Below are 24,632 nucleotides of genomic sequence, written 5' to 3'. Positions count from 1 at the left end.
AAAAGTAACCTAAGCGCAAAAACACAGGTTTTCTCGGCTCCAGAAAACTCCGGGCTACTTTTCACTCCCTGTTCCCTAGGGTTGTGTTTATCCTCACCCACTGGGGGGAGGACGGTGACCAGAATAGCAAAGGACCTCAGGATTTACCCCTCACTCCCCCTCCCCCAGCGCCTCGGTAATGAATTCCTTCGGACTAAGTCGTATTTGCTACGATTTGTTACGAAATCGAATTTCACATTAAAAAGAAAAAAGCTGAAAACCACCAACAAAGGAAGAGCGGGTGCTTAAAAGTTCTTTGAAACACTCACACGGACCTCATTCCCCGTTTAGATGTCAGAGGATGGGAGGGAGGGCCAGGGTTGTAATTCATCTTGATTTGCTTCATTGTCCCGCAGTTTGCAAACTATAATCCTGTATAATTTCAGGAACAAGCAGGTTTAGAATTAATGGGTCAATATTATTTAAAACAAAACACGGGGAGCGTGACCTTTGCCTCAACTACATATTGCTCGACAAGATTCAGGAAACTCCACTCTAACCTCTCACCCCCTGGGCTCTTCGGGAAACTAAGGGGCTGTAGTTATTAGAAATGGTCTTTGTTTCTTTTAATGTCTCCTAAGGATTTGGAAATAGAATGCAATATAACATGAAGAATCTCTCTACTTAAGCCTGAAAGATAAACGTGGAGGCCTAAATATTTTGAACTGGAGGTGTTTCCTTGTAAACTTATTATAGATGTATTCCTCTTGAGAGGAATGTATATAAACTGTACATGTATACATACACACATGCTTCTCCAGAACAATTTACCGAATGTGTTGAACCCCCCTCCCACCCCCGCCAAAGGAGTATATTTGAGAGTCATTGAAAGCTGGCATACTTTCTAAATTTCTTTCTCCTTTCTTCTTTCTCTCTTATATTATTTCCTAGCAATAATGGAATCCTCTGGGTTTAAGCCAAAGAAAAATCTGGGAGACAAGACCAGACTTTACAGGCTTTTTTCCCCCCTGGGAGTGGCTTTTCTTTTTTCTTTTTCATTTTTGATGAATGACTATAATTTATTTCTACCAAATTTAAATAAGGCCTGCTGCCTTGTGTGTTTAACCAGGCGGGCAGAGGAGAACTGGTTTGTTTAGGAAGCAACGACTGAGAGACCCTGGCCAGGTGACAGAGGAGGGCAGAAAGAATCCAGACCAATTTGTACGTAGTATATTTTACTCCCATGAAATAAAACACATTTTTTTCATATTTGCTGAAAAGTAAAACAATAATATTGTACGAAATGTTATACACAGGGTAGGTTGTACATAGCAGTTTCAGAAACATCATTGCATCCACCAGAGAAACTATTCTAAAACTGATATTCACACATTTTTATAATAATAATATGTTAGAAACATACAGTGTGGCATTTAGTATATACATTCCTTTGCTCACAAGCGAAAAATCCTAATCGCTTCTGTATAACATGCTTTATTTTAAAGCCTAACCTTTAAAAACACTGTTGTGAGAGTACTAACAACTGCTTTTTATAAAATTAATTTGACATTTCGATATATATACATCCTTTCAGTCATTTTAATGTTAACAATGCTAAACTTAAAAAATAACAAGCTTATAGTAATGTTAAAATGTCATATCCAGTCAAACATTTGTGTATGTCCTTGCAACTGTTGGAAATACTTTTAGTGAAAGATGTCAGACATTGAGGAAATTCCTTTGAAATCAAAGGAGCTCTCTTTAATTCAGTGGTTTCCTTTTCTCTTTATATCTTCTCTTTCTCTCCTTTTCTTTAGTGCCCACGACCTTCTAGCGTAATTCCCAGTCTTTCAAGGGCAGCATTGCCCCATCCGGCACGGTCCTAGGATCCCGGTGCTGTGGGCGGGGCTCACACTGGCCTGTCCACGGCGTACTGGCAAGCACTCAGGTTGGACGCCGGGTTCTGCACGCTGGCGTAGCCGAAGCTGGAGTGCTGCTTCGCTTTCAGTCTCAGGCTGGCCAGGCTCGAGTTACACGTGTCCCTGTAAACGTACGGAGGAGTCGGCGGCGCGTAAGGACAGGCGGGCGTCGGCACCGCGGAATTCAGCGACGGGCTGCTCAGGTTGTTCAAGTTATTCAGGCTGTTGAGGCTGGAGCCCGGGACGCCGGTCACGGCTGAGGGCACCATGCTGGACGACATGCTCATGGAGGAGATGGAATTGGGCGGGGAGAACATGCTCTGCGACGACAGAGGGTTGACGTTCATAGAGTTGAAGAAAGGGAAGCTCTTGGTGGACAGGGAGGCTGACGTGAGACCCTTGGCGGCCCAGTTGTTGTAGGAATAGCCCGGGTACATGTCGTCATAGGGCTGCATAAGCCCGTTGAACTGCGGCCCAAAGCCATTCTTGCACAGCTCAGCCTGCTGGTTGCGCTCCCGCTTTCTCCATTTGGCCCGGCGATTCTTGAACCAAACCTGGGGGTTGACGGCAAAGGAGCAAACAGATGCCACAGATCGGATTAGTAAAACCTTGATCACAGAAAGCACCAGAGGCCACCCATGTCCGGCGCGCGCGCGCGCGCGCGCGCGCACACACACACACACACACACACACACGCACACACCATAATTTCCCCCACCCCCCACCGTCCCGCGGGCGGGAGCTGCCTGAACCGCATCTAAAGCGAGGGAGGCCTGGCCGGCTGAGGCCCAGGCTCTGAACTGCGCCACAAACCCCAGTCCAACGCCTGGCGGCCTGTGGACGGCTTGTTCACTAACCCAGGCCCTCCTCTGGATCCAAACTCACTTACAGTAAAATAAACGCGGGGCAGCAGGTTTTCTGCCCAACTCTTACCCTGCCACCTTGCAAACTTGCTTCCATTCCAAAGCCACAGACACAGTGATGAGGACTAGTGGCTAAGAGGGCACCAGAGGCCCGCGCTCTCTTGCACAGCTCCTCCTTCCAGTCTCAGACCTTCCCTGCGGCCCCCACGCCACAGAACTCGCTCTCACAACTGGCGCCAGGCCGCGACCCCTATCCTTGCCTAGCAAAATAGCGAATTAAAAAGCAAAAGGCCGCCTCCCCTTCAGTCTCCTAAACTCCAAAAGCTTGGCTTGTAAATCTCCGGGAACCCAGAATGGGTCAATCTGCAACCTCCCCCTCCCTTCCTCCGCTCCTACTCATCCTCCGCCCTCTCCAGTATAGGCCCCGGCTGCCAGCACTGCTCCCGCCGGGCTCAGCGGGTTTGCTTGGCTTTGCAAGCCGTCGCCTGGCCCGTCAGCCCCCACCCCGCGTCCGGTGGCCCCGACGCAACCCTTCTTTCAATCCACATCGGACCCGCCCGTCGCCGCAGACTGCGGCTTTTGTGTATTGGAGCGAGGCCTGGCCCCAGATTTCAGAGCTGACATCGGTGATGTTTCACATTACACATCTCAGCCGGGCCCAGACGCCTAATCCGCTCTTTTCCCCCCCTTTTCCCTTTCATTCTCGATTTCCTTTTTATCCTCCTTCCTCTTTGCACCCGACTGCTATAAAAAAGCACGCTTCACTCCCACTTGGCTGGACACACAGCGGGCCTGGAAGGAGGCAGCCAGAAGGAGCGACAGCCCAGCGTGGTAGAGGCGGGGGACTTGGGAGAGACTCCTGGAAAGCTGGAGGGGTGGGAGAGGTCTTTTCAGAAGGGTTCCAGAGAACCCACTGATTGTGTTTTTATTTTAATTAGTTTTAATTTCTACCCTAGCCGTGTAAACTTTGCTCAGGCAAGAAGAGTACGTGCAAGGCCCGTTCCCCTGATGCACGGGAGAGCTAATCAAAGCCTGACCTTGCGCAAAACCACGCGGCCAGAGTCAGAGCTCTAGCTCTGTGCAGTTAAACTAAAACCATCTCCAACTTCATCCCGGCTCTTATCCACCAGCAAAGCCTCATGCCCTACACAAATGCAACCCAGAGAGTACCTTCCTTCCCTCTGCTTTGGGAATGCATTTTGGTCTTTATTCTTTTCATCATTATTGCCATCTTATTGTTCTTTCATCTCTGCTTTAACTGGAGGCTCTATTTTTCTATCCAGAATTGTTTTGTTTTTGTTTTTAACAGCAAAGCCTCTGGATCTTGCTATGGGTGTTTCTGCTTCCAGAATCCTAACACATTTGGAGTTTTCCACTGACCAGCATAAACCAGGATGTTGCTACCGGGTAATTTATTTAAGTGCACTTTTGCCAATCCATAAAGTACAGATTTGCTACAAAGGTAAGCCCTCCCACCTTTAAAAAAATAAAACTATTATCATTGGGAAGAAGGGTGTGAATAACAATCTCCTGAGAAAGAGAAATAAACCAAACCAAAAAGTCTTTCTTCTTTTTTCTTTCTAAGAGGACTAGCAGGATAGTAGTTGTGTGTCAAAATGCTTCCGTGTATCACAAAACTAAGGGATAGGGTGTGGGAGAAACCTGAATGGCCGAAAACCGAAAAGACTGTGTAAGGAGGATGAGCCGAGTAGAGAGAAAGGGCCGGGCGAGCCTGGGGGGAGAAAGTTTCCCCAGGAGGGCCAAGCCTTGCTTGTCTCCGGTGGGTTTTCCTTGTAAAAGGCGCACAGGTTGGAGCCTGTTCTCGGCTCCTGGCCTCGGAGGGATTTTATTAGCACTCTTCCGGCGACCGCAAGCCGGGAACACAATGCCCTATGCAGGGGAATGCCACGCGGCCCAGTTCCGAAGGATTCAGGGTAGCGGGGCAGTGAGCGGGTGCCGCTCACGGAGCCTGCGCTAGGCCTGCAACCGCTGGTCTGTAAGGGGGAGCTGTAACCTCGCGACTGGGCTGCGGAGAGGCCTTCTGCCTGTGCAAAGGCACACCGTGCCTTTCGGGAGACTGCCTTCCACACTCCCTCCGGTTCTAAGTGGCCCGCATTTCTACAATGCCTTCCTCCCTAGCCTTCCCAGGCTCCGTGAGGGGTCCTACCCGGACTCGGGCTTCCGTGAGGTTGGTCCACACGGCGATCTCTTCGCGCGTGGACATGTCCGGGTAGCGGTTCCTCTGGAAAGTGGCCTCCAGTTCCTGCAGCTGCTGGCTGGTGAAGTGAGTGCGCTGGCGCCGTTGCCGCTTCTTCTTGGACGGGTCTTCGGGGCCCACGTCCTCATTCTTTCCCTGCTGGCTCTTATCTTTTTCTGAAAACGAAACACAGAGAGGTTCCCGTCAGCAAGTCCCACCTGCTACCCGTGAACTCCAAATGGACCGGGCTGCAGAGGCCGCGGAAGCGATGGGCTGCCAGGCAGGGGAGGAGTGTGCGAGCGGCCTCTCCGGGCCGCGGTGAGCGCTGCGACTGTGGGGCGTGCAGACGTGAGTGTGGGTGTGAGCGCCCCATCTCCTCCCCTCCCCCAGCGCCGCACGTTTTATTTACATGTTTATCTCACTGTGAAGGCACATTCATTTTTACAGCCTCTTTCAAGTATATTTATACTCTTCTGCGCAGACACACCAAATTTTTTTCCGGACACCTACACGCGCGCATTTTTCAGACCCCCACAGATCTCCATGCGGTTTCAGGAGACTAGTAAAGGTAGACTTTGGGATTCGGTGACCCACCCAAGTTCCTCTACCCTTTAGAAATACCGCCTCTTCTGCGGCATCGTTTCAGAAATACTTTTCTAACAAGCGGAGCTTTTCGGGAGCGGAAAGCGGGGAGAACAGACTCTGGGTTGGGGAGTCGGGGGTGGTGGCTTCTGAACGTCTTCGAATGGAGATGCTGGGATTTTTGTGACCCAGAAAACAAATATAGGGAGGCCAGGATAGGAATAGGGCAGGGAATGGCTCGCTCAGTTCGCCCCACCCCGGCGGGGCGGTCGAGGTAGGGCGAAAGAAACTCGGGGCCAAAAGAATCCCGGCTCCGGAAGTTCTGCGGGAGGCAAACTAAACGACCACTCCCACTACGCCTCCCCCTGGAGGGGTCGACTTCCTTGCGGGCGGGAAGAGCCCAGCGGCGAGGGGCGGCTGGACCCCGGTGTCCGCGGGGCCGCGCGGCGCCTTACCTGCGGCCTCGGGGCTGGAGGTGTCAGAGATGGTGTGCACCTCCAGCCTGTGCTTGGAAGAGTCCAGGGAGCGGGTCTGACCGGGAGCCAGTACCGAAGCCATGGCCAGCGGCTGGGGATGGTGACAGGAGGAAGACGAGGAGGCGGCCAACAGCTTGGTCCCTACTGCTCTGTGCTCCAAGTGCAGCGGGCCTTTCATGCAGTTCATGGACGAAGGAGCGCGCCGCCCTACAAGTCCTGGGCTGCCGCCCGGCCGTAGCCCCGTGGCCGCCGCCGCCTGCTCCGCTTTCCACTACACGCGCAGAGTTTCCGCGCTGTGGCCGCCGCGGGCAAAGCCAGGGAGCACAATCCCTGCTGAGTCTTTTTGAACCGGGCGGCCCCCGTCTCCTTCGGAAGGCTCAAGCCTTAGGGTCCGGCGGCGGAAAGTCAGCGGGCAAACGGAGACATGGGGATGTAAGTAGGCGGGCGCAGCTCGGAGCGTCTTTGGATAGCAGGCTTCCAAGCTCCAAAGCGAAACAAGAGTGGGCAAAGACCCCTTTCTTCCCTCCCTCCCTCCCCCACGTACCCCTCCAATAAGGAAAGCTAACGGCGATCGCGCTCTGCCCGCCCCCCGCGCGGCAGCCCTGACAGCAAAGTGTCAAGAGTGACAGGGACAGGTAGCTGATATTAGATCCCCCGCAGCGGCGGCAGCGGCTGCGGCAGCAACGCGGGCCTCTGGGCGCACCCTCCGTGGCACGCACACGCACACCCCCCTCGGGCCGTCGAGCTCGAGCGCGGCCTCGCAGCAGCTCAGCTCCCGGCACCCAGGCGAGCGACGGACCAGCTCTGCGGCTCCGAGCTTCCCTGTTGGCCTAACATCTTAAAACCAGAGGCGGGCTTCCTGGTGCCCAGACGTCACTTTGCCGCGGCCCTCCCAACGCTCCCCGCCTCCGCCTCCTCCCAGACCCTTCGCCCAGCGGGAGTGACGTGGCTCCGCACCAATCAGAAGGCCCCGAGCCCCGGCGGAGGGACAGCCCTGTCTGCACCTATCAGCTGTGCGGGGCTGGGCTAATACCTCACTGTGCCCACCGAGTCTACACCGGCCGGCTCCCGGGAATTCTGCTCCGGCCCAGCCGAAGAAGATCTTGCTTTTAGTTCAGGCGGGGAGGCGGAGAGATGAGGCTGGGAGTAAGAGGCTCGGGAGAAAGGAGCGGAAAGGTCCAGAGCTGAAAGGTACAAGGATCAACATGTCTCGCACCCCTTCCTTTTTGTATCTCACTACATCCATTTCCAATCGAGAGATGCCTTTTTATCCCTCCTGTATGGAAAGGGGGCATGCTACTTAAAACCAGAAGAAATTGAAAAACAGCAACACATCACCTCTCCGATCTTAAATTTTCCAAACAGCCTGTCAAGTGAATGCTGCGCTAATCTGAAGAAGCTTTATTTTAATTGCAAAGAAGACAAAGCCCTGAGAAGGCCGGCTAATAAATTAGAAATCGAGAAGCAAATGGACCCGTCAAAAGAAAATTACCTTGACTTTAAGCGAACAACTGTTTGGCGGTTCACTCTGGATTTATACAAGAATAAAAAGTCGCCTCAGATCACGTTCTCTGTAATGCTTATTAGACCCCAGACAGAAAATACACAATAGAATAGAAACCCTAACCCAGCATTTTCAAAATGCTGAAAGCTTATCCATTCTACTTAGCGTTGATTAAGACACATATCCAAGATCTTTCAAATTCCTTGTACACTGTATTAAGCTTGTCCTAACCCTAGAGAGAGCCCGCTTTAAATTCGACTCTCTTGTTTACTTTATTATCAATCAGATTCAAATCCATAAAGCCTGCAGAATCAACAACCTTGAGCTAATTATATATAAAATGTGCTTTAATGAATTTCCATACAATTAAGAATGTTGCCAAATAACCACTTTCAAGGATATTTTTTTAAGTCATTTTCTTTTCCTAGAGAACTCAAGGCTGCTGAATCTTTAAAGTCCAAGCAGGCAGAGGCAGTAGAAAGGGGGCGAAGGGCAAAAGCCTAGGAGAACACTCAGCTCAGAAAAACCAAAGCCTTATTCATTTATTTTTTAAAAAAAGAAAAAAAGAAACACCTTGGGGACATACAACTCTTACAACACTATTTCCAAAAAAAAAAAAAAAAATTAATTTCCAAAGGAATTAAAGAAATACAAATGTATCATTCAAAATAACTTTTGAAAGTCCTTTTGTCCTTTGCTTACTTAGGTCATGGGGAGAGCACAAACTAATCTCTTCTGGGTTTCTGCATTGGTGATTGCTTTATTGTGGAGTTAGTGTTATCATCCCTGAATGTGTATTTGTTTGACATTACAGTCAATGATTTGTAACATCAGTATGAGGTATCTTCAGAAAACTCCCTCCTTGTCCTTGTTCACAAGATTGGGAAACTTACTCAGTCTGGGGCAGAGTGGATGAGGCAGACTGCAAATTATGTTTGTAACCTATGTGTCTCTACTTTGCCGGGCTCTCTCTGCCAAACCCTATCTGCAACTCCTCCCCCATTTTAAACATGCTCGAGAGCCATCCAAAGAAGCAAATGACATTTGTTCTTCAGTTTCTCCCCAGAAGTATCATCCCACTTTAAGAAAAATTTAGCTGAAAGGAGGAATTTTCTTTATAGTAAGCTTTAAAGCAGCATTTCTAGTTTTAACCTTTTATTCCAGTTCACCCCATTCCAAGCATACATACACCTGCTCAGAGCAGAACACATCCTCATGTGACAAGTCTGCATTAGCTGAGGCTCATACATCCAGCTATATTAGGTCCCGCAATCTTATCACTAAATTATACATATTACACCAGCAGCCTGTTGGTAAAGAAGGTTAAATTAATTTACATTCTGCTCATTATCTGGTGCTTAAATGACGCATTTTATCCCTGAGATTTGGCGGAGAATCTCCTCAGACCCCACAGCGTTTCACCGAAGACAATGCTCTTACATTTGTAGTGGTTTTTAATCTGATAAGACTCTAATTTGCTTAAGTCTTTTAAATAAGGGTTTTAAATGTTTCTAGCCGTTTTCTTATTGAATTTCCTCTAATTCCCCCAAGATCATAAAGTGTATGTGTAAAGTAAATATTTCCTCCCATTGCACTGCCAGCCGATGACCTATAACTAAGTCAATATGAATTCAGCTCTTTTCTGCCCAATGTGTTTACTAATCATATTCCCGTTTCTTTTTTTAAACCTCAGTATAGCTCCAGTCCCCAAAATAACACCCCCATAAAGCTTCATTTCATGAAGAGATTCCATCATATGAACAAATGATAAACTACAGTGAGTATACTTTCTTTCTTGGTATTAGTTTCTTTGAGATTCAAACCCCGGAGAGGCAATTTTTGGTGGAGGCTTTGGGTGTTTCTCACAACTCCTTACTCAGGAGAGCTGAGGAGCTCCACAGAAACATATAGATTTCTAAGCTCATCTCTCATTAAACCCACAGAATTTTGATTTAAACTCGGTGGCTCTGTTGACTAACAACTCTCATCAGGGCAGATACACAAACGGGAAGACCTAGTCTCCAAACCAGCTTCCAAAGCGGCTGAAAAACCCCAGGGCGAGTGACAGCTCAACATAGTGCTAAAGGGTAGTAGAGGTTGGAAGTGCTGGTGATCTTCAGGCAGCCTAAAAGCCTAAAAGGATGAGGAATCTTAAATTGTACCTATCCACTGCAAAGTCAAGTGGAGAATAAAGACAATTATCTGGAGATATCTGGTTAAAGTAAATTAATAAAAACACACAAAACATAACCATGTCTATGTATCTATCTACCATCTATCTAGATAATGCACATATGAAATATATACCACCCCCCCCAATTCAACTGAGCCAGTAAGGCATTTCTTTGCATTTTTCCAACCAGAGTTTCAACTCTCTCCTAATCTCCTAATCACTTCACACATGGTGAGATCGGCTGACCCCCTTCTCAGACCCAGTTCCATGGATGGTGGGAGCACACCAACATGAAAAGTCTAGATGGAGAAAAGCAAGTGAGTAATGGGAACCCCCCCCAAACAAACAAACAAAAAACAAACCCAAAAACAAAAGAAACAAAAAAAAATCCCAAACAAACAAACAAACACTTTTCAATGAAAACAGTGGTGATGATGGTCGGCAATTTAGGAGACTTAGTCTACAAAAACTTAATCCACTTAATATTGTGGGTGCACAGATATTGGTAGTATAGATAAGGAAGGGGTTGAAAGCAATCCTATGTATTTTGCAGGTTGAGCACTACCTCTGCACCCCCCACCTCTGCACAGTCTTCTTTAACTGGTTCTAGAAATCTCTATGACTTCAGCCTTCATCACAGAAATTTCCAATCCAGAGAAATATCAGGATGGTCAGTTCAGGGAAGCTGGAGGTGCTGCAAGGCCCCCACGGAGGGCAGGGGTGGGGGGAAGGGAAGCCCAGTGCGGGTTTAGGTTTTCAAGTCCGAAGACATTCAAGAATTGTCTCAGTTGGGTTTTCTTTGCTTATTCTTGCAAAGCCAGACCCTTGAGGAGGGAAATGTGTGACACGGGGTCAGGCGTGTTTTGAGCTGCTGGTATTTGCCACCGATTACCAGTCTTAAGGTCTTATTTAATTTCACACTCTTTAGTGTTAGTTGCGCAAAGCCCCTCTGGCCTTCGCGAGGAGATTGGTTGGGTTATGCCTCCAAAGTCTGGGGTGCGGGGTCCAAGTATGGACTTCAATCCAACCAAACAATCCACAACTTTTTTGGGGGGGTGGGGTGGAATCTGTCTTCAAAGCTCACCTGTAAGATCGCTCATTAGATGTCTCCCTGCGCTGGCTGTCAGACCTTAGAGGGGTGGGAGTCTTGCTCTGGCCCAGGCCAGTTCAAGGCCGAGGCGGCCCAGACTCAGCTCAGAGCCACGTGACAGGCGTGTGTGTGCGTGCGCGTGTGGTATAAGGCGCAGAGGTCAGATGGAGACCTTGAACCCCGCTCAAGAAGTGGCCCTTCCTCCCCTCCTTCTTCTTCTGCCTGCCTTTTCTCCGCACACAAACCAATCTGGAAAGGCCCCCTTCGCTGTACCCCGTGCTCCAGGCAGGAAGCGGAAGCAGCCACACATTTAAACGTTACTGTGGTTGATCCCCTCCTACCCCATTCTCTAAATGGATTTAAAAAGTGCTGGTTTGTAAAAAGGGGCAGATTGTTTTCTGAATCAAAGTCTGTGCACGTACTGAGCAGCACCTACATTCTCTGGGTCTCTGCCAACGGCACCCATATTTTAGTCTCACACTTGAGCTTTGGAGTAACTAGCTGGGGGTGCTCAGTGTCGGGGTGGGAGAGGTACCCCCACACTGGCAGGTGAAGAGAAAATCGGGGATTAGCAGAGTCAGGACGGGTGGGGGGATGCTGCTGAAATCATTAAACCCACGTGCTACAATGCCTTTTCACGTTAGTTTGTTAACACAACAGGTTTATTCCGAGAACGTTTAATCCCAGAAAACTAGTAAAAGTAGAGCGGTATAAATATGTCTTAGCAATGGGGGAGGGGGATGAAAATGAGATAGACACTAATATCCAGGTCCAGAGAGAACTGGAAAGGTACTAACTAAAGTCACTTTTAAAAATTGGATTAAAACTCGCCTTTTTCTCTTTTCTCTATTTCTCCTCTCTAGCTCATGTCTGTTTCCCTTTTCTATTTCTCTTGCTCTCCCTTCTTTCTGTCTTCCCTCTCCCAGACATGCTGGTAGCTAACATTCAGCATTAGTTGTCATGGTGACCATAAATCACATAAATCCAAAAATACCCACCTATAATCTGAGATGAAGCTTTTATTTCCCTAGCGAAATAATATTTTAAAAGCTGTCAGCTGACAAAAAAAAAAAAAAAAAGGAACCCACCTCATCGTAGTAACCCAAGTAATATATTACTTCTAAAGGTTTAAATTAAAATGTCATCCTGTTAAAAACATGGTGGAAGAATTTTGGGTACTCTTCATGTCAGATCCTCACAAGGAAGTCGACTCCACTGCTCCTGATCACTCTTTAACACATATACCCAATTCTGCTGTTCGTTCTCCTTCCATTAATTTCTTCCCACCCCTCTCAACTATCTAAGTCTGCACAGATTCTGCCTTAGGTTGTAAAAGAAAGGAGTCTCCACCTGGATCAGAAGGAGTTCAATCCTCTGCCTGAGCCTTTTGAGGACCTTGTGTATTGGTCCTCTGTTATCAATCACTTCCCCAAATGAAAGATGGGGGCTTTGGGGAAGAAAAGGTTCTGGTCAGGATCCAAATGAGGGTGACTTCCTAGAGGAACTGAGAAGAAATGCAGAGAGGACTGGTGAGGGCAAATGGAGTAGTGGAGAACTGAGCTGGGTGACCAGATTCAGTGGTTAAGCCCAGCCTAGGAAAGGTACCTGTATTCTCCCACTTCTGCCCTTTTCTCCAGAAAAGAAACTTTCCTATTTGGAGTCCCTGGTGGGGGAGGGGGTGGCGGCCACAGTTGGGCCTTTTGTCTTCTACCTTGGGCTTGTTGTCTTTTGCCTATCTTTGGATTACAGGGTATTCGCCTAGATGAAGAGCCATTAATTACCCATTCAGTCAATATTAGGAAGACGACAAAGCTTTTTACATAGGATTAAGAAGACATCAGATTGTTCCATTAGTATATTCCTGCTCACGAATAAGCTTTCGTTATACATTTCCTTTTCCCTCCGAGTCGCTCTAACAACTGCTGCATATATTAACAGCAGGCGGTTTGGAATAACAACCCAACCAGCCTTATGAAACTTTGAGCGCACTTGGTGTCAGTAGCAAGGAACACGACCTGTAAAAAGACTACCTCTGCGGGCGGGGATCCACAGGGAGTGACTACCTATTGCACAACTGGTACAATTTCCCCTGACAGGGAAAAAAACCCACAAAAGGCAGAGGCAGCTGCTGACAAGAAGCTAGACTCGGTGGCGGGTGGAGTAGGATGGGGTGGGGAGGCAGGGGTGGTAGAAAAGAAAATGGAAATCCCTCTCCTTAACCCTGTTCCCCTCTCTCGTGGCTTCTTCCTCGGACCTCCTGCCCCTTCTGCAAGCCCCTGTCCCTTACCCCGGGCCTCACCAATGGCCCTCTTCCCTTCTAAGCATCCCCTTTCTTTCTAACAACGCTCAGGCCCCAAGCACTGCCGCAGGTACCACCACATCGCGTTTTGCAGGAGATGGTCTGAACCTGCTCTAGCTAGTTCCTTGCTAACATTAAAGCTGCTTCATAACGGCGAAGGGAAACCGGCTTATTTGCTTTCAAGGGGTACATTAGGAATCCACGTAGTATGTGCTCGGCAAACATTTGCTGATTGAATGAATGAAGGGTTTGCTGCCGCCAAGGCGGTGGGGAGTTACCCCGGGTTCTCTGAAGAAGACTGGGGCCAAGCTGCCACTGAGAGAGTGTGTCTCGGCGGGGGGGGGGGGGGCGCCACAAGGGGTCTTGGGGTCCCCCTCCCAAGGGAAGGACGTCGGCACACACCAGAGACCTTGGTGAGACTCTTTCAGCTCACCCATTTAGCCAAGGTTACTTAAAAATTAATGGCGTCTCTGGGGAAGGTACCCGCCCAAGTCTGGTCACCGAAGCTAGGCACCCCGACCGCGGGGCGGCAGCTCTGTCCGATTTCAGCCCGGAATCCAGAGCCACCACCCCGAAACTTTAAGGGTTACAGGCAAGGGAGGATCGGTTCCCCCCACCCGCCTTCCTGAAGGCCAAGAGCACTTTCTGAATTCAGCAAGCAGGCTTTTTTGGGGGGGGACACTCAGAGCAAGGAAGTCAAGGATCTCTGTTCTAGGGGGACATTCTCAGCAGACCTCTGAGCCTTCTTTCTGGGTTACAGCTAAACTTGCCAACTCTTCCCGCCTCCACTTGGATGCCTAGCCAGTCCTTTTTCTATCCTCTCTCAACCCCTGGATTTAGGGGTCTCCAGCCGACCTCCTACTCCACCTGCTTCAGGGTTTGAGCCAGGCCGTGGGCCAGCCCGATGGGTATCAAGGGGACAAAGATTCGCTTGGAAAGGAACGCAAGAGTCCCAGCCTTCCAGAGGTTAACCTTGTCTACTTGGGGACTGTTTTCAGTCTTTAACGAAGACACGGTGTTTTGGAGGGGTTGAGGAGAGGGTAGTGCCAATAATAAAGTACCATGGCCCCTTTTGGAAAAAGACATGCCATTGTAAACATTTATTTCTTTCTGCAAGAAAAAAAAAGCTATCAAAAAAGGGAGAAAAATCTTTCTTTTCAAAGCAGGCTGTGGCCAGGGGTTTGCATATGACATAAATTAAATTTACTTATATTTAGTAAAGGGGACTCTGGCAACCTTCCTTGGAGGCACTGTAGTTTTGCTTACTCATGTGTGACATTTTTTTTTTTGTCTATTACATCCCTAAAAGCCAATAAAATCAAGATTTTCAGCATTTCTCCCTATCGCATGCCTCTCCTTAATTAATGGTATTAAACATGTTTAGGCAGCAATTTTCCTCTTCGGTCCAAAAGGTAGAAAACAGATTTGTTGTCAATGTGGAGGATCAGTGCACTAGAATAATCCGGGCCTGAAAGTTAATGGGTAAGGAAACAGTCCTTCATTATTTCTAGTTCTTTATTTATCTAGTAATTATCAAAAGTGGATGCCCAGTGGCGACTGTGACAGGAACAGAAAGGACTCCCCGGCTGACCACGGCTTCTTGCCCACGTTAAGAGGTTCCCATCCCATCTCTAGCTTCCCCTCGGAGGGGCTCCCATGGAGACCACCTGTCCTCAGAAACCATTCCTGAGGTCTAGGAGCCCTGGGTTGGCGTGGGGATAAGAGACGTTAGGCAGCCCTCCAGCTCCCAACGCATCGGGAAACGTCAGCTTCAGTTGGGCGACTGTCAGCCCGCCCCGCGCGAAGCGAGATTGGGGAGCTTCCCCTAGTCTGGCCAGACGGAACCCGCACGAAACATTTCTCCAGGAGTCATCGCTGTTCTTGATTTTTAACCATATCCCAAACATACTCCGGTCTAATAATTTATTTTTACGACCGATTATCAAACAGAGGAAGAATTTAACACAATCTTAATGACAGAAATCACCCGACGTTATCTCTGCACGGCCCCATTTAACCCCATGGGGTTAATCCCGGACAAGTGAGCGTTTAACTAGCCCAGCGGGAGGACTCGCGATAGTGTGCAGTGCCAGGCTGCTTCGCTCCCGACCATTTTAGAAGTTTTACTTATGCAAATGATAATTTTCTCAGGTTTACCGGGAAGCACGAATGCAGGGTCTTTGTTTTCTTCTTAGCAACACGGTTTGTTTATTTGGCGGGGCGTCCCAATTCGCCCCCCTCCGGCACACATTACATTTGTATCCTTACACTTTAATCCGGAAAGAGGGGGTTAGGGGCCGAGGGCTGTGGGGGGGCTTTATCTCCTCACACTATCAAAGGTCAACAACTTCCTAAGGCTAGGCACTTGTTATTACAGTAGCCTGGGAAACCCGGAGAATAGGACAGTTGTTAAATTTGAATTTTTCATGTATTCCAAGGGAAAGCTTGCACACACGCGCGCGCGCGCATACACACACACACACACACACACACACACACACACACACACCTCTAAAGGGCAAGTTTCCGTTTAGCAAAGGCCAATGCAGTGAGTTGGAGACATTCTGGCTTTTACACAAGCCTTTGAGCAGCAGGGCCCCTTGACTCGTCCACAGTGAAACCAGCTAATCAAGCAACGACACCACCAAAACCCGAGGCCTTGCAACCTGCACAACAGGTAGGTTCGCGTCGACGGGGCGCACACTTCATTACACCCTCGGCTGCGGCGCACAGTCGCTGCCCTCAGGCTCTGCGGGGCTCTAGTCAGCTCCTCCAACTCCCGGCCAGGCGAATCTTCGCCCTACGCAAGCCTCCGGTGCATGCCTTCCGCGGCAAACCCCGCGCCCACAAGCCTGGGCGGGGCAAGGCTGAGAGAGGCCGGGGCGGAGAGCACCCTTGGTGGTGCTACACGCAGTGGGACATGGCGGGCGACAGAGGTCGCTGTTGGACTACTTTTCCACGCCAGCTAGCGGCGCAAAGGTAGGTTGGGGTGTGCGTAGGGGATGAGGCCACAGGGAGAGAGCGAAAAAGAGCCAGAGAGAGAGGTGTTGGGTCTCAGGAGTGCAGTATACTTTTGGGGAAAGGAATTAACGTCCCTGGGACGGCTGCTTCCCGTCCCACACAGGGGCCAAGTGTCTAAGTCAAGGGACAGGCGCGCCTGTCTGGCGGCCTAGCCTTGGTGCGCTGTACCCGAAGCCCAGAGGCCCAGAGGCGGGTGACCTGCGCGCGGCCTGCGCTTCGCTCCCGGCCTTACCAGTGGCGCCGGGATGCTGCCGCGGGAAGAGCTTGCTGCTGGCCGCCTCTTTCCGGCTCTCGGGAGAGTCTGTGAACTCGACCTTTTTGATTTCGGAGTCTTTGGAGAAGAGGCATTCAACGGCCGCCGGCTGCACGCCTGGGCCGCGCGCGCCCGCCCCACAAGCGGGTAGAGAGACGCCCCGGACCGCGGTGGAAAGAAGCGAGGGTGTTGGGGGTGGGGGTAGGAGGCAGGACGAAGAAGAGAAAGAGGGACAAAGAGCAAAGACCCAGTTAGAGGAAAGGGCGGAGGTCGCTCGCGTCTCCCGGACCCTCTGGCAACCCGGAGCAGGGCGGCACACTCTTTCCGCGCCTCCCAGGCTGCCAGCGGCTCCCTCAGAGGGAGGAGTAGGCCCCGGGCATCGGGACGCGGTGAGCGGCTCCCTCCCTATCCATACCCCCCAGTTCCTACCCCCGGGAGAGGCTGCCGGTGTCCCGGTTCTGATTCCCTTTCCGCCCCGGCTGGTCTCTCCGGGAAGAGCCCCTCGCCGCCGCCTCGCCAAGGGACCGGTGCCCTCCTGCCGCCCTCGCATGGTGCGGTGTCCCGTCGAGTGACCCCGGCAGAAGAAGCGCGTTCTTACCTAATTGCACACACGCCGACACTAGTTTGCGGCAGTTGGTCTCCATTCCCCGTTGTCTGCAAAATAAAAGAGAAGGAGGGTCGTGAGAAGCAGCGGGGTGTCCGAGCGAGCGTGCAGGGTTCAGTGGACGTTACCTGTAGGGCGGACAACTGCAAACTCGCTCTTAAGTGCCTACTCTGGGTTGGGTTTCGGGCGTGCTTCTCAGCCTCATCCCCACCCTAGCCCCTGGTCCAGAACAACTGAATGTTTACCAAGAGGGGGGGATCTCCCTCCAGAGTTGCGGTGAACGGGCGCAGGGGCTCTCGACGGCTAAATCCATCATGTCCTGGGGGGACTTAGGCTGTGGAACCACTCTCAAGGTGTTTATGTCAGGAGTTAAGAGCCCGTCTGAACACGGGGGCAACCTTAGCAGGTACAGAACTTGGGGGTGAGTGGAGAGGACTTTTCTGTGTAAGAGGTTGTGTGTGGAAGACCACCATTCAGCACAGGACTTTCGGTCAGTAGACGCTAAGTAAACATTTGTAGACTATCAGACTCAACTTGTACCTGCCCTAGACAGCGGTTTTCCTCGATTTTGTGTAATTCTGAAATGAACGGGACTCTTAAAGCTCTTGGCCTAGGGTACTCCAGGAGCGAGCTGGCTTCGGGCCTCTCATCCATCAGGAGCCACTTTTCCATATTTAGCCACACTTTTCCCTGGAGATACTCACCCGGCCATTTATTTACCCTAAACTAAGATTTAAGATCGCAGAGGAGGGAAACGAAGTGGACTGAGTGAGACAGAAGAGAACGGGGCAAAAGTCCGGAGGGTTTTCTACCCAGCGAGGACGTAGAAATAACTCTCAGAGAACGGCTGCCCCGATTCAACCCCGGCAAACCAAATCTTTTTTAAAATTCCAACCACAACGCAGCGAGCCAAGCGTTTAACGCGCGCCCCCTTTTTCCGCCACAGGCAAACCGGGAGAGGTGGGTGGCGAGAGGCTCTGTCCGGGTGGGTAGAAGAGCCGCGGCAGCTTTAAAGACAGAAGGAAAGAGAGAAGGTCTCGGGTTCCCCAGGCCCTTTGGATCTCGGTGCCTGCCTCTCTCCACGCTAACCAGGGTATGCCGGCGGCGGGAGGGCCCACTTCGCTGTGGTCCAGGGTAGAGGGGAGGAGCGGGCGTTGCCCCTTTGGCGCAAGAGCAGAGGCGGGGCAGGGAGCTGCGGGTCTGGCTCTAGTCTGGGTCTTGTTTCCCGGCTCCTTGGCCTCTGCTGGAACAAGCCGAGCCCCGGGAGCCTCTGGCCAAGGTCGCCGCTTAGAGGAGGGGCTGCCCGGCGCCGCGGCGTGGGTGTCCAGGGGTTCCCCCCCACCCGCTAGCTGGGACGTGGGCGGGGGCTCTGCCGATCCTTGCAGGCCCGGGGACCCAGAAGTAGCAGTTTGGCGGCTCCAGATTTAGTGATTCTGCAGTAAAATCACAGGATTAGTCCCTGATTGAGATGTCTGTTCGTGAGATATTACAAAATTCATTATCACAGCTTTCTACTAACTCGATATGAAGTAACACAGATGGGATTTTATTAGTCCAGACTTCAAATGTTTACTTATGATAATTTCGGGGGAAATTTGCATGTCACCATCAATTCGATAATCTTTTTTTTTTTTTTTTTTTTTTAAACATCTGAACTGGCTGCATTATTAGCGGGTAGCCGAAGCATTGCAGATGGTAACTGCAAATAGTTTTCATTTTTTAAAGAAATGAAATATACAAAAGAAAAAGATGGGGTCGCTCAATATAAAGTCAGCCAATTATTACACATTCTCCCCCCCCCCCCAAGCTCCAGTGCTGAAGGCCAAACAAAGCAATACAAAACAAATCAAGAACTCTGCTCTAAGGATTGAAAAGAAGGTCAAGGCGTGTTCCTTAGCTCACTCCTAAGTGTCCTTGTGACTTGGGGATTTATTTTGCAGTCAAAATGAGCCGTGAGACCTGCATTTTTTTTTTCTTCATATAATTACCAGGCCTACTGGACGAACTGAATCTAAATAACTGAGGGAGATAGTTTTTAAAAATAACCTCCAATTCCTGCCTGCTGATCCTTAAACTTGCCCTGTCAAGCAAGACAAGTCTTACTAGGCAAATTTGGCTGCAGGATTTAGGGGCCAGCCTCCACCACTAATCTCACAAATTAAGATGCGCAACTTTTCTTGATGGGAAGTTGTTCTCACCCCAAAAGTTCAAGTCCTGGTTTGAACGTATATGCCAGGCAATCCTGTTTTGCCTAATTTGAGTTTTCTATTGTGAGTATGCTAAAAAGCACCACATAGTTAATGAAGCATACTGAACCACACTGGCCAAAGCAGGCAGTAAAAGCCTGAGAAATAAAACAATTTTCTTAAAAGTAATTTCTGATGATTGCCATAAGAGGAAATCGCAGGAAAAAAATACAGTTCTAATAATTCCAAATTCTTTTACATTCCCCCCTTTCCATTTTTTGTTACCCCGTAACAAAATCTTCAGTGGAAAGTTTAAAAATAAACAGCACAAGAACATATGTTTTAAATGAACTAAATTAAGGAGATTAGCCACTAAATTAATTTGCAGTGGGTAATCGTTTAAGGAAATTAAAATACTGCTTAACACAATTCTGTATTTTACCAGTTTAAGCCTTCTTTTAAACCAATTAATATTGATGCTTTAGGAACACTTGAAGACAATATGCTCAACTTGAGGAACAAAGCACCTGAATAATTTAAGTGTAGTTTTGCTGAGGTAAAGTAAAACATTCCATAAATGAAGTAGCTATTCAAATTTTAGGGACTGTTTGATTATTAAAACCTTGTATGCTTATTTTATGTTACACTAGTAAAAATCCTCATCTATTCTGTGCCGGTGCTTTGTTTCCTTGACATAATTGGTATTTGAATTTTAGATAAATTTCTTCCAAACTTATATTAGAACCACCTTTAATTCTTATTAATGGCCTAAGAACCACAAGGAAATCTCTGTAAGTCAGATTAGTTTTCATAAAAATATTTTAGAATATATGAATGCCTGTGTTATTTTAATTCATAATAGTAAAAGTTTTTTTTTTTTCATTTAGTTTACTAAGACATAATACACACACAAAAAGGAGTAAAAATCACACTGCCCTATGGTGGCTTGATTTCTGAATTACTTAGGAAAGTAAAGTCATTGAATTGGAATGAAAAGAGAACCATATTTCTCAGATTTAGAATCATAATTTTTTTCTTACTCGACAGTTGGAAAATAGTCCTCTCCTCTCTACCCATTTAAAATGTATCTCCTGAAGTGCAAGATTGGAGTTGACTGGTGATCAATTTAAAGGATTTATAATCCGAAGTAATTGTGTAAGCTTGGCATCCAGGCCTGGTTCCCAGGTAATTCGCTTGGGCCTGAGAGGTCACTAACTGCCAGTTAAGATGGAATCTTTTTTCCAATTGGTAACAATGGGAAAGGGGCTAATCTTCCAGTAGCTGAAACTTTGTACCCTGCCCTTTATCTTGAGAATGCTAATCCTCAGCCTGAGGATTTGTCCCTGCAGTGTTGGCACCGAGATTTAAGGGAAGATACCTCGTTTTAAATGCCAGCCATGGTCTCGCTTCCCACTCGACTTCAGCAACCCCATAGATTGTGAGTGTCTGCGACTGGGGACGAGAGGAACAGGGCTTTGCGAGGTCTGTTTGCCAACTGAGTTACTTCGGGGTGGGGGGGGAAGGCAGCCCCAAGAACCACAAATCACCTACGGTGAAGATTCTCCAAAGTGGAACAAATTTCCAAACTCGCATTATCTCACATCCCTGCGGAAAGAGACGGCCTCCACTTACCGGCTACCGGGAGAGAGCTGCTGTCTCCGCGTCCCACCGCTTCCCGGGGAGACTTCCAGCGATCCGAGGCGCAGGCTGCACCGCAAGCGCCGGAAAGCCAAGCCCGAGAGGACTGCGGGGCTCCCGAGGGTGCCAAGTTCCGAGGGAGTCCACGGGTGCGCGGCGGCCGCCGGAACCTAGCCGTCACTGGCAGTTTCTTTCTGCTCCTCTCCAGCTTTCTCGCTCGGTCTCGCACTCTCTCTCCCCTCCCTCGCTCTCATCCCTCTCTCTTCCCTCAGCTCGGTCTCCGTGTGGGGAGTGACGTGACGTCAGCAGAGATTCCACCAAACTCCACTGCACAGTGGCGGGCGGGCGGGCGGCCGAGCCCGGCTGCGCGGCGGGCGTTCAAGGAGCGAGCACAGCGTTCGGGCGAGCGCGGGGGGAGCGAGCAGGGGCGACGAGAAGCGAGGCAGGGCAGGGAGGTGAGGCCGGCAGGCCGGAGACTCGGGAGCCGGAGGAAGAGCCCGGAGAGCGAAAGAGGGTTTAGGGGACCGGGCAGGGCGCTGGGACTGGAGCAGAAGAGCAGCAGGCGCAAGCACTCCCACTGTGGATGGGAGGATAGGAGGGGAGGGTGGGATGGAGCAGAACAAGGAATCTGCGCCGAACCGGGAGCTCTAATAAATCAGAGGTGGGGTGGGGGTGGGGGTGGGGAGGAGACCGGAGGGTCCGGGAGACAGAAACGTACTCTTGGGGAGCAAACCAGGACGGAGAAGGAGGAAAGGCCAGGGAAAGTGGCCCAAGAAATGGAACAAAGGACTGTGTGCATGGGTTTTTGTTTGGGGCGAGGCATGTAGGGTGTGAGTACGAGAGTGCCTGTATGTGACCTTCTTTCAGGCCTGCAGGGTTGAGAGACGAGTTCACAGAAACGAGAGATTGCGGAGTGGGGGTGGTGGTGATGTGAGGGACTCACTGGAGGCTGGAGAGAAAGTAGGCGGAGTGGGGGTGAGAGAGGAGGACTGAGGAGTAATCTGGAAAAGTGGGGCCAGAGGGGAGGAGGGATGGTGGGGAAGAGGGCTGGGAAGGCGACAACCGAGACTAGTCAGCCGGGGAAGGCCCAGAGACTTGGCCCAGCACCGCCGGCCGGGACACCACGCCCGAGGTCAAGGCGGGTGGACCAAGCACGCTGCACCCGCTGTCCGCGCGCAGGTGGGCACGGTCGCGCACTGACCAGAGTACACGAAAGGATTGCTCTGGACGAGGTTCGGGCGTTCATAGAGTCTAGAATTTCCTCTGCTGTACCTACACTCAACAAGTTCACCCCGGGTCACGGATATCTCATTTTTTAAAATGACGAGGTTAAGGTTCCTGGCGAGCATGGTATTAAATTGCAAGGCTTGGTGGTGGGGGTGGGAGGGGAAGCTACTCTCAAATTCACATTTGCTCTTAAAAATCGAAGAAGACGTGAAGTTAGAGGAGTCATTTTCATTCGGAAAGTGTGTCTTACTTCTAAGCCCTGATTTTCCGATTTCTTGACTGGAGCAAGGCGTGTATTTTGGTAGCTAGCAGGGTGTTTTTGCTTCGTCCTGCCTTTGGGTGTAAGGACTATAAATATGATTCGTCTGGAAGACCAGGTGTGAAGGCTTCTGCCAGGCATACTAGACAAAGTTTGTTTTCAATTTCAAGGGCGTCCTGTTAATGTACGTTTTTGGAAAGCGTCGGAAAGCAGTCATAGGTTCCGGTTTGGTTTTCCCATCAATATTAATTTCTGCAGAGGAACAAAATTCGCCCAGGCGCGCCATGAAAAAGCCCTCCCCTTTTGTCCTCAATAGAGAATAAAGTTCCTTCCAAAAGTTGTATTGCTCTTCCTCAATCAGGATACCAATTCTCTCAGTTCTAGGGAAATAAATGACTTGTTGGGAGAGCATGTGTGAAATACATACATCTTTAAAAAGCTTGGCGTTTAAAATAACCCAGGTCACCCTATAGGTGCTGGGCTTTCCCTGCATTTGGGGGCTGTCTAGAACGTGTTATGTGTTTTCTTGAATTACTCCGTGTTTTGAATTCATTTGAGTTAGCAGTAAAAACAGGCAAACAAACTTGCTCAATTTGTTTTGAGTGCTAAATCCCTTCACTTTGAAATAGCTAACAGTCGACAGATGGACTCATTTTATGGAAAGGGCTAGCCTCTTCAGCCACGAAGAAAACTGACTGAGAGATCTACATTTTAAAGCCATCTCTAACCTCCCCATAACATCCATGAAAACTCAAACTTTCTCTCTCTACCTGTTGGAGAGTCAAGACCGTTTTACTTAAAGGGAGAGAAAAGAGGAGAAATAGCTCACGTGCTGTTTTTATCTTTATTTCCCCTCTGTTCCTGAGAATTTTTATTTCTGGTTTTTGAACTCTGGCTGAATCAAGAAAATCAAATTCTTTCAACAAGTTCCACAACCGAAATCTAAAGTCACTGCAAACCAGAGAAGGTGGTCTGAGAAAGACATTTTCATCTGTATCCATCAACGATTTCTGCTGTCTCCCCACTACCCTGAGTAATGGGTTAATGTCCTCCCCATTTTTCCTTTTCATTTTATAGAGATTAGGAGACGCTTCTAGCAGAACGACCTCCCTTCATCTGGTGGCGAAGATGAGGAATCTCATGGAAAAGTGGGAAAAGAGTGAGAAAATCAGAGACGGGAAGATTCAGAGACTTGCAGAGAGACGAGGAAAAGAGAAAGGGGCAGCGCTGGAGAGACGCGCAGATAAGCGCGTGCAACCCCCCACCCCCTTTCAAGATTCGGAGGTTTGCAAACCCGGGCTGGGATGAAGGGGCTCCGGGAAGCTCACGTTCCCCTCCCCACCCCCCTCCTTCTGTCTGGAGTCTCGTCCGCCAGGGGCTGGTTAACCCCAGTCCCGGCCGCCTCAGACATCGCGCTGAGCTTTTGGGTCTTCGCCTCGCCCAGCGCCAGTGCAGCTGAAGTGAGCAGCTGGTGGGAAATGCTAATGGCTCCTGGAGAAATAGAAGATACAGAATGATTCTCATTCCCTCCTCGAGTGTGCGGAAGGAGCTGGACATACGTTTCACGCTCCTAATCCTTCTTTTACATTTTTAGTCATACTCCTATTAAACAACTAATTAATGCTCAGAACCACTAGGGAATACATTAGGCATGCAGCGGAGAGGCAGGGTGCTGGGGGGCTACAAACCACCGAGCTGATTTAAGACACGGATTTCAGGTTTTTCCCTCGTCAGAGCAGAAATGAAAGAGTGGGCCGTGGCGATTGTATTTAGATTCCGATTACTTCAAATTAGAAGGGGGTGGAGGGAGCGTCCGAGCAAAGCAAGCAATTCCCTGCCCGGCAGATGTAAACAAGATTGTAGCATCAAAGGTACCAGCTCCTTAAGGGCCAGATCGCCTGGGCCGGGAGCCGGGGGTGGGGAGACACTGACCTTATGTATCTGTGAATTTCAAGGATGTTACACTTTTACGTAAACAACTCCGGTGGATCTCCCGGTGATCTCCAGTGAGAGTCACTGTTCTAGAATATCTCAATTTTTTGTTGTCCTCTGGAACAATACCCCCTTTTTACTTTTCCAAAAAATTTAAACTATATCTAAAGGTAATAACCTTCCAGTAAGCCAATGCACTAGATAATTTCTCACAGCCGTTTTTTCTGTCTTTTTTGGTCATCTAATTTAATGGTGGGAGGACACAGGGAATTAAACATATGCGTCCCCTCCCCCCTACCCCCAAATCAGCATAAGAAGAGCGGTGTTGGCTAAATGGATTCATAGAATTTTTAGTGAGATTCTGAATTATACCCCTCCCTCTAGTATTTTCAGACGGGTGACAACTGTTAGAACAAAAATCAAAGCATAG

At 49.4% G+C, this 24,632-nt stretch overlaps 1 protein-coding gene and 1 long non-coding RNA gene across 4 annotated transcripts; one reads left to right on the top strand and one right to left on the bottom strand.

Moving 5' to 3' along the window:
* Nucleotides 1–1,193: 1,193 nt before the first annotated feature.
* On the bottom strand, nucleotides 1,194–21,134 carry PITX2 (paired like homeodomain 2). 3 transcript variants are annotated; one of them, XM_025921745.2, is made up of 5 exons: nucleotides 20,779–21,134; nucleotides 16,955–17,010; nucleotides 16,336–16,473; nucleotides 4,929–5,134; nucleotides 1,194–2,452 (listed from the first exon to the last, which is right to left on the bottom strand). In XM_025921745.2, exons 2-5 carry the CDS (start codon nucleotides 16,998–17,000, stop codon nucleotides 1,889–1,891), a joined length of 954 nt encoding a protein of 317 aa, XP_025777530.1. In that variant the 5' UTR covers nucleotides 17,001–17,010; nucleotides 20,779–21,134; the 3' UTR covers nucleotides 1,194–1,888. The 3 variants fall into 3 exon arrangements, with proteins under 3 accessions (XP_025777530.1, XP_086560520.1, XP_025777529.1); XM_086704394.1 differs by lacking the exon at nucleotides 16,336–16,473 and having other exon boundaries at nucleotides 20,779–21,127; XM_025921744.2 differs by lacking the exons at nucleotides 16,336–16,473; nucleotides 16,955–17,010; nucleotides 20,779–21,134 and adding an exon at nucleotides 5,996–6,896.
* A 676-nt stretch (nucleotides 21,135–21,810) lies between these two features.
* LOC147581817 (uncharacterized) lies at nucleotides 21,811–24,416 on the top strand. Its single transcript, XR_015250290.1, has 2 exons — nucleotides 21,811–21,963; nucleotides 23,348–24,416. It is a non-coding gene; the product is annotated as an uncharacterized LOC147581817 (long non-coding RNA).
* Nucleotides 24,417–24,632: the final 216 nt, after the last annotated feature.

Source organism: Puma concolor, chromosome B1, assembly GCF_028749965.1.
Source record: "Puma concolor isolate L17-30 chromosome B1, mPumCon1.1.hap2, whole genome shotgun sequence".
Classification (NCBI taxonomy): domain Eukaryota; kingdom Metazoa; phylum Chordata; class Mammalia; order Carnivora; family Felidae; genus Puma; species Puma concolor.
Note: the sequence above shows the minus strand (reverse complement) of the source record. Positions and strands in the feature narration are given on the sequence as shown.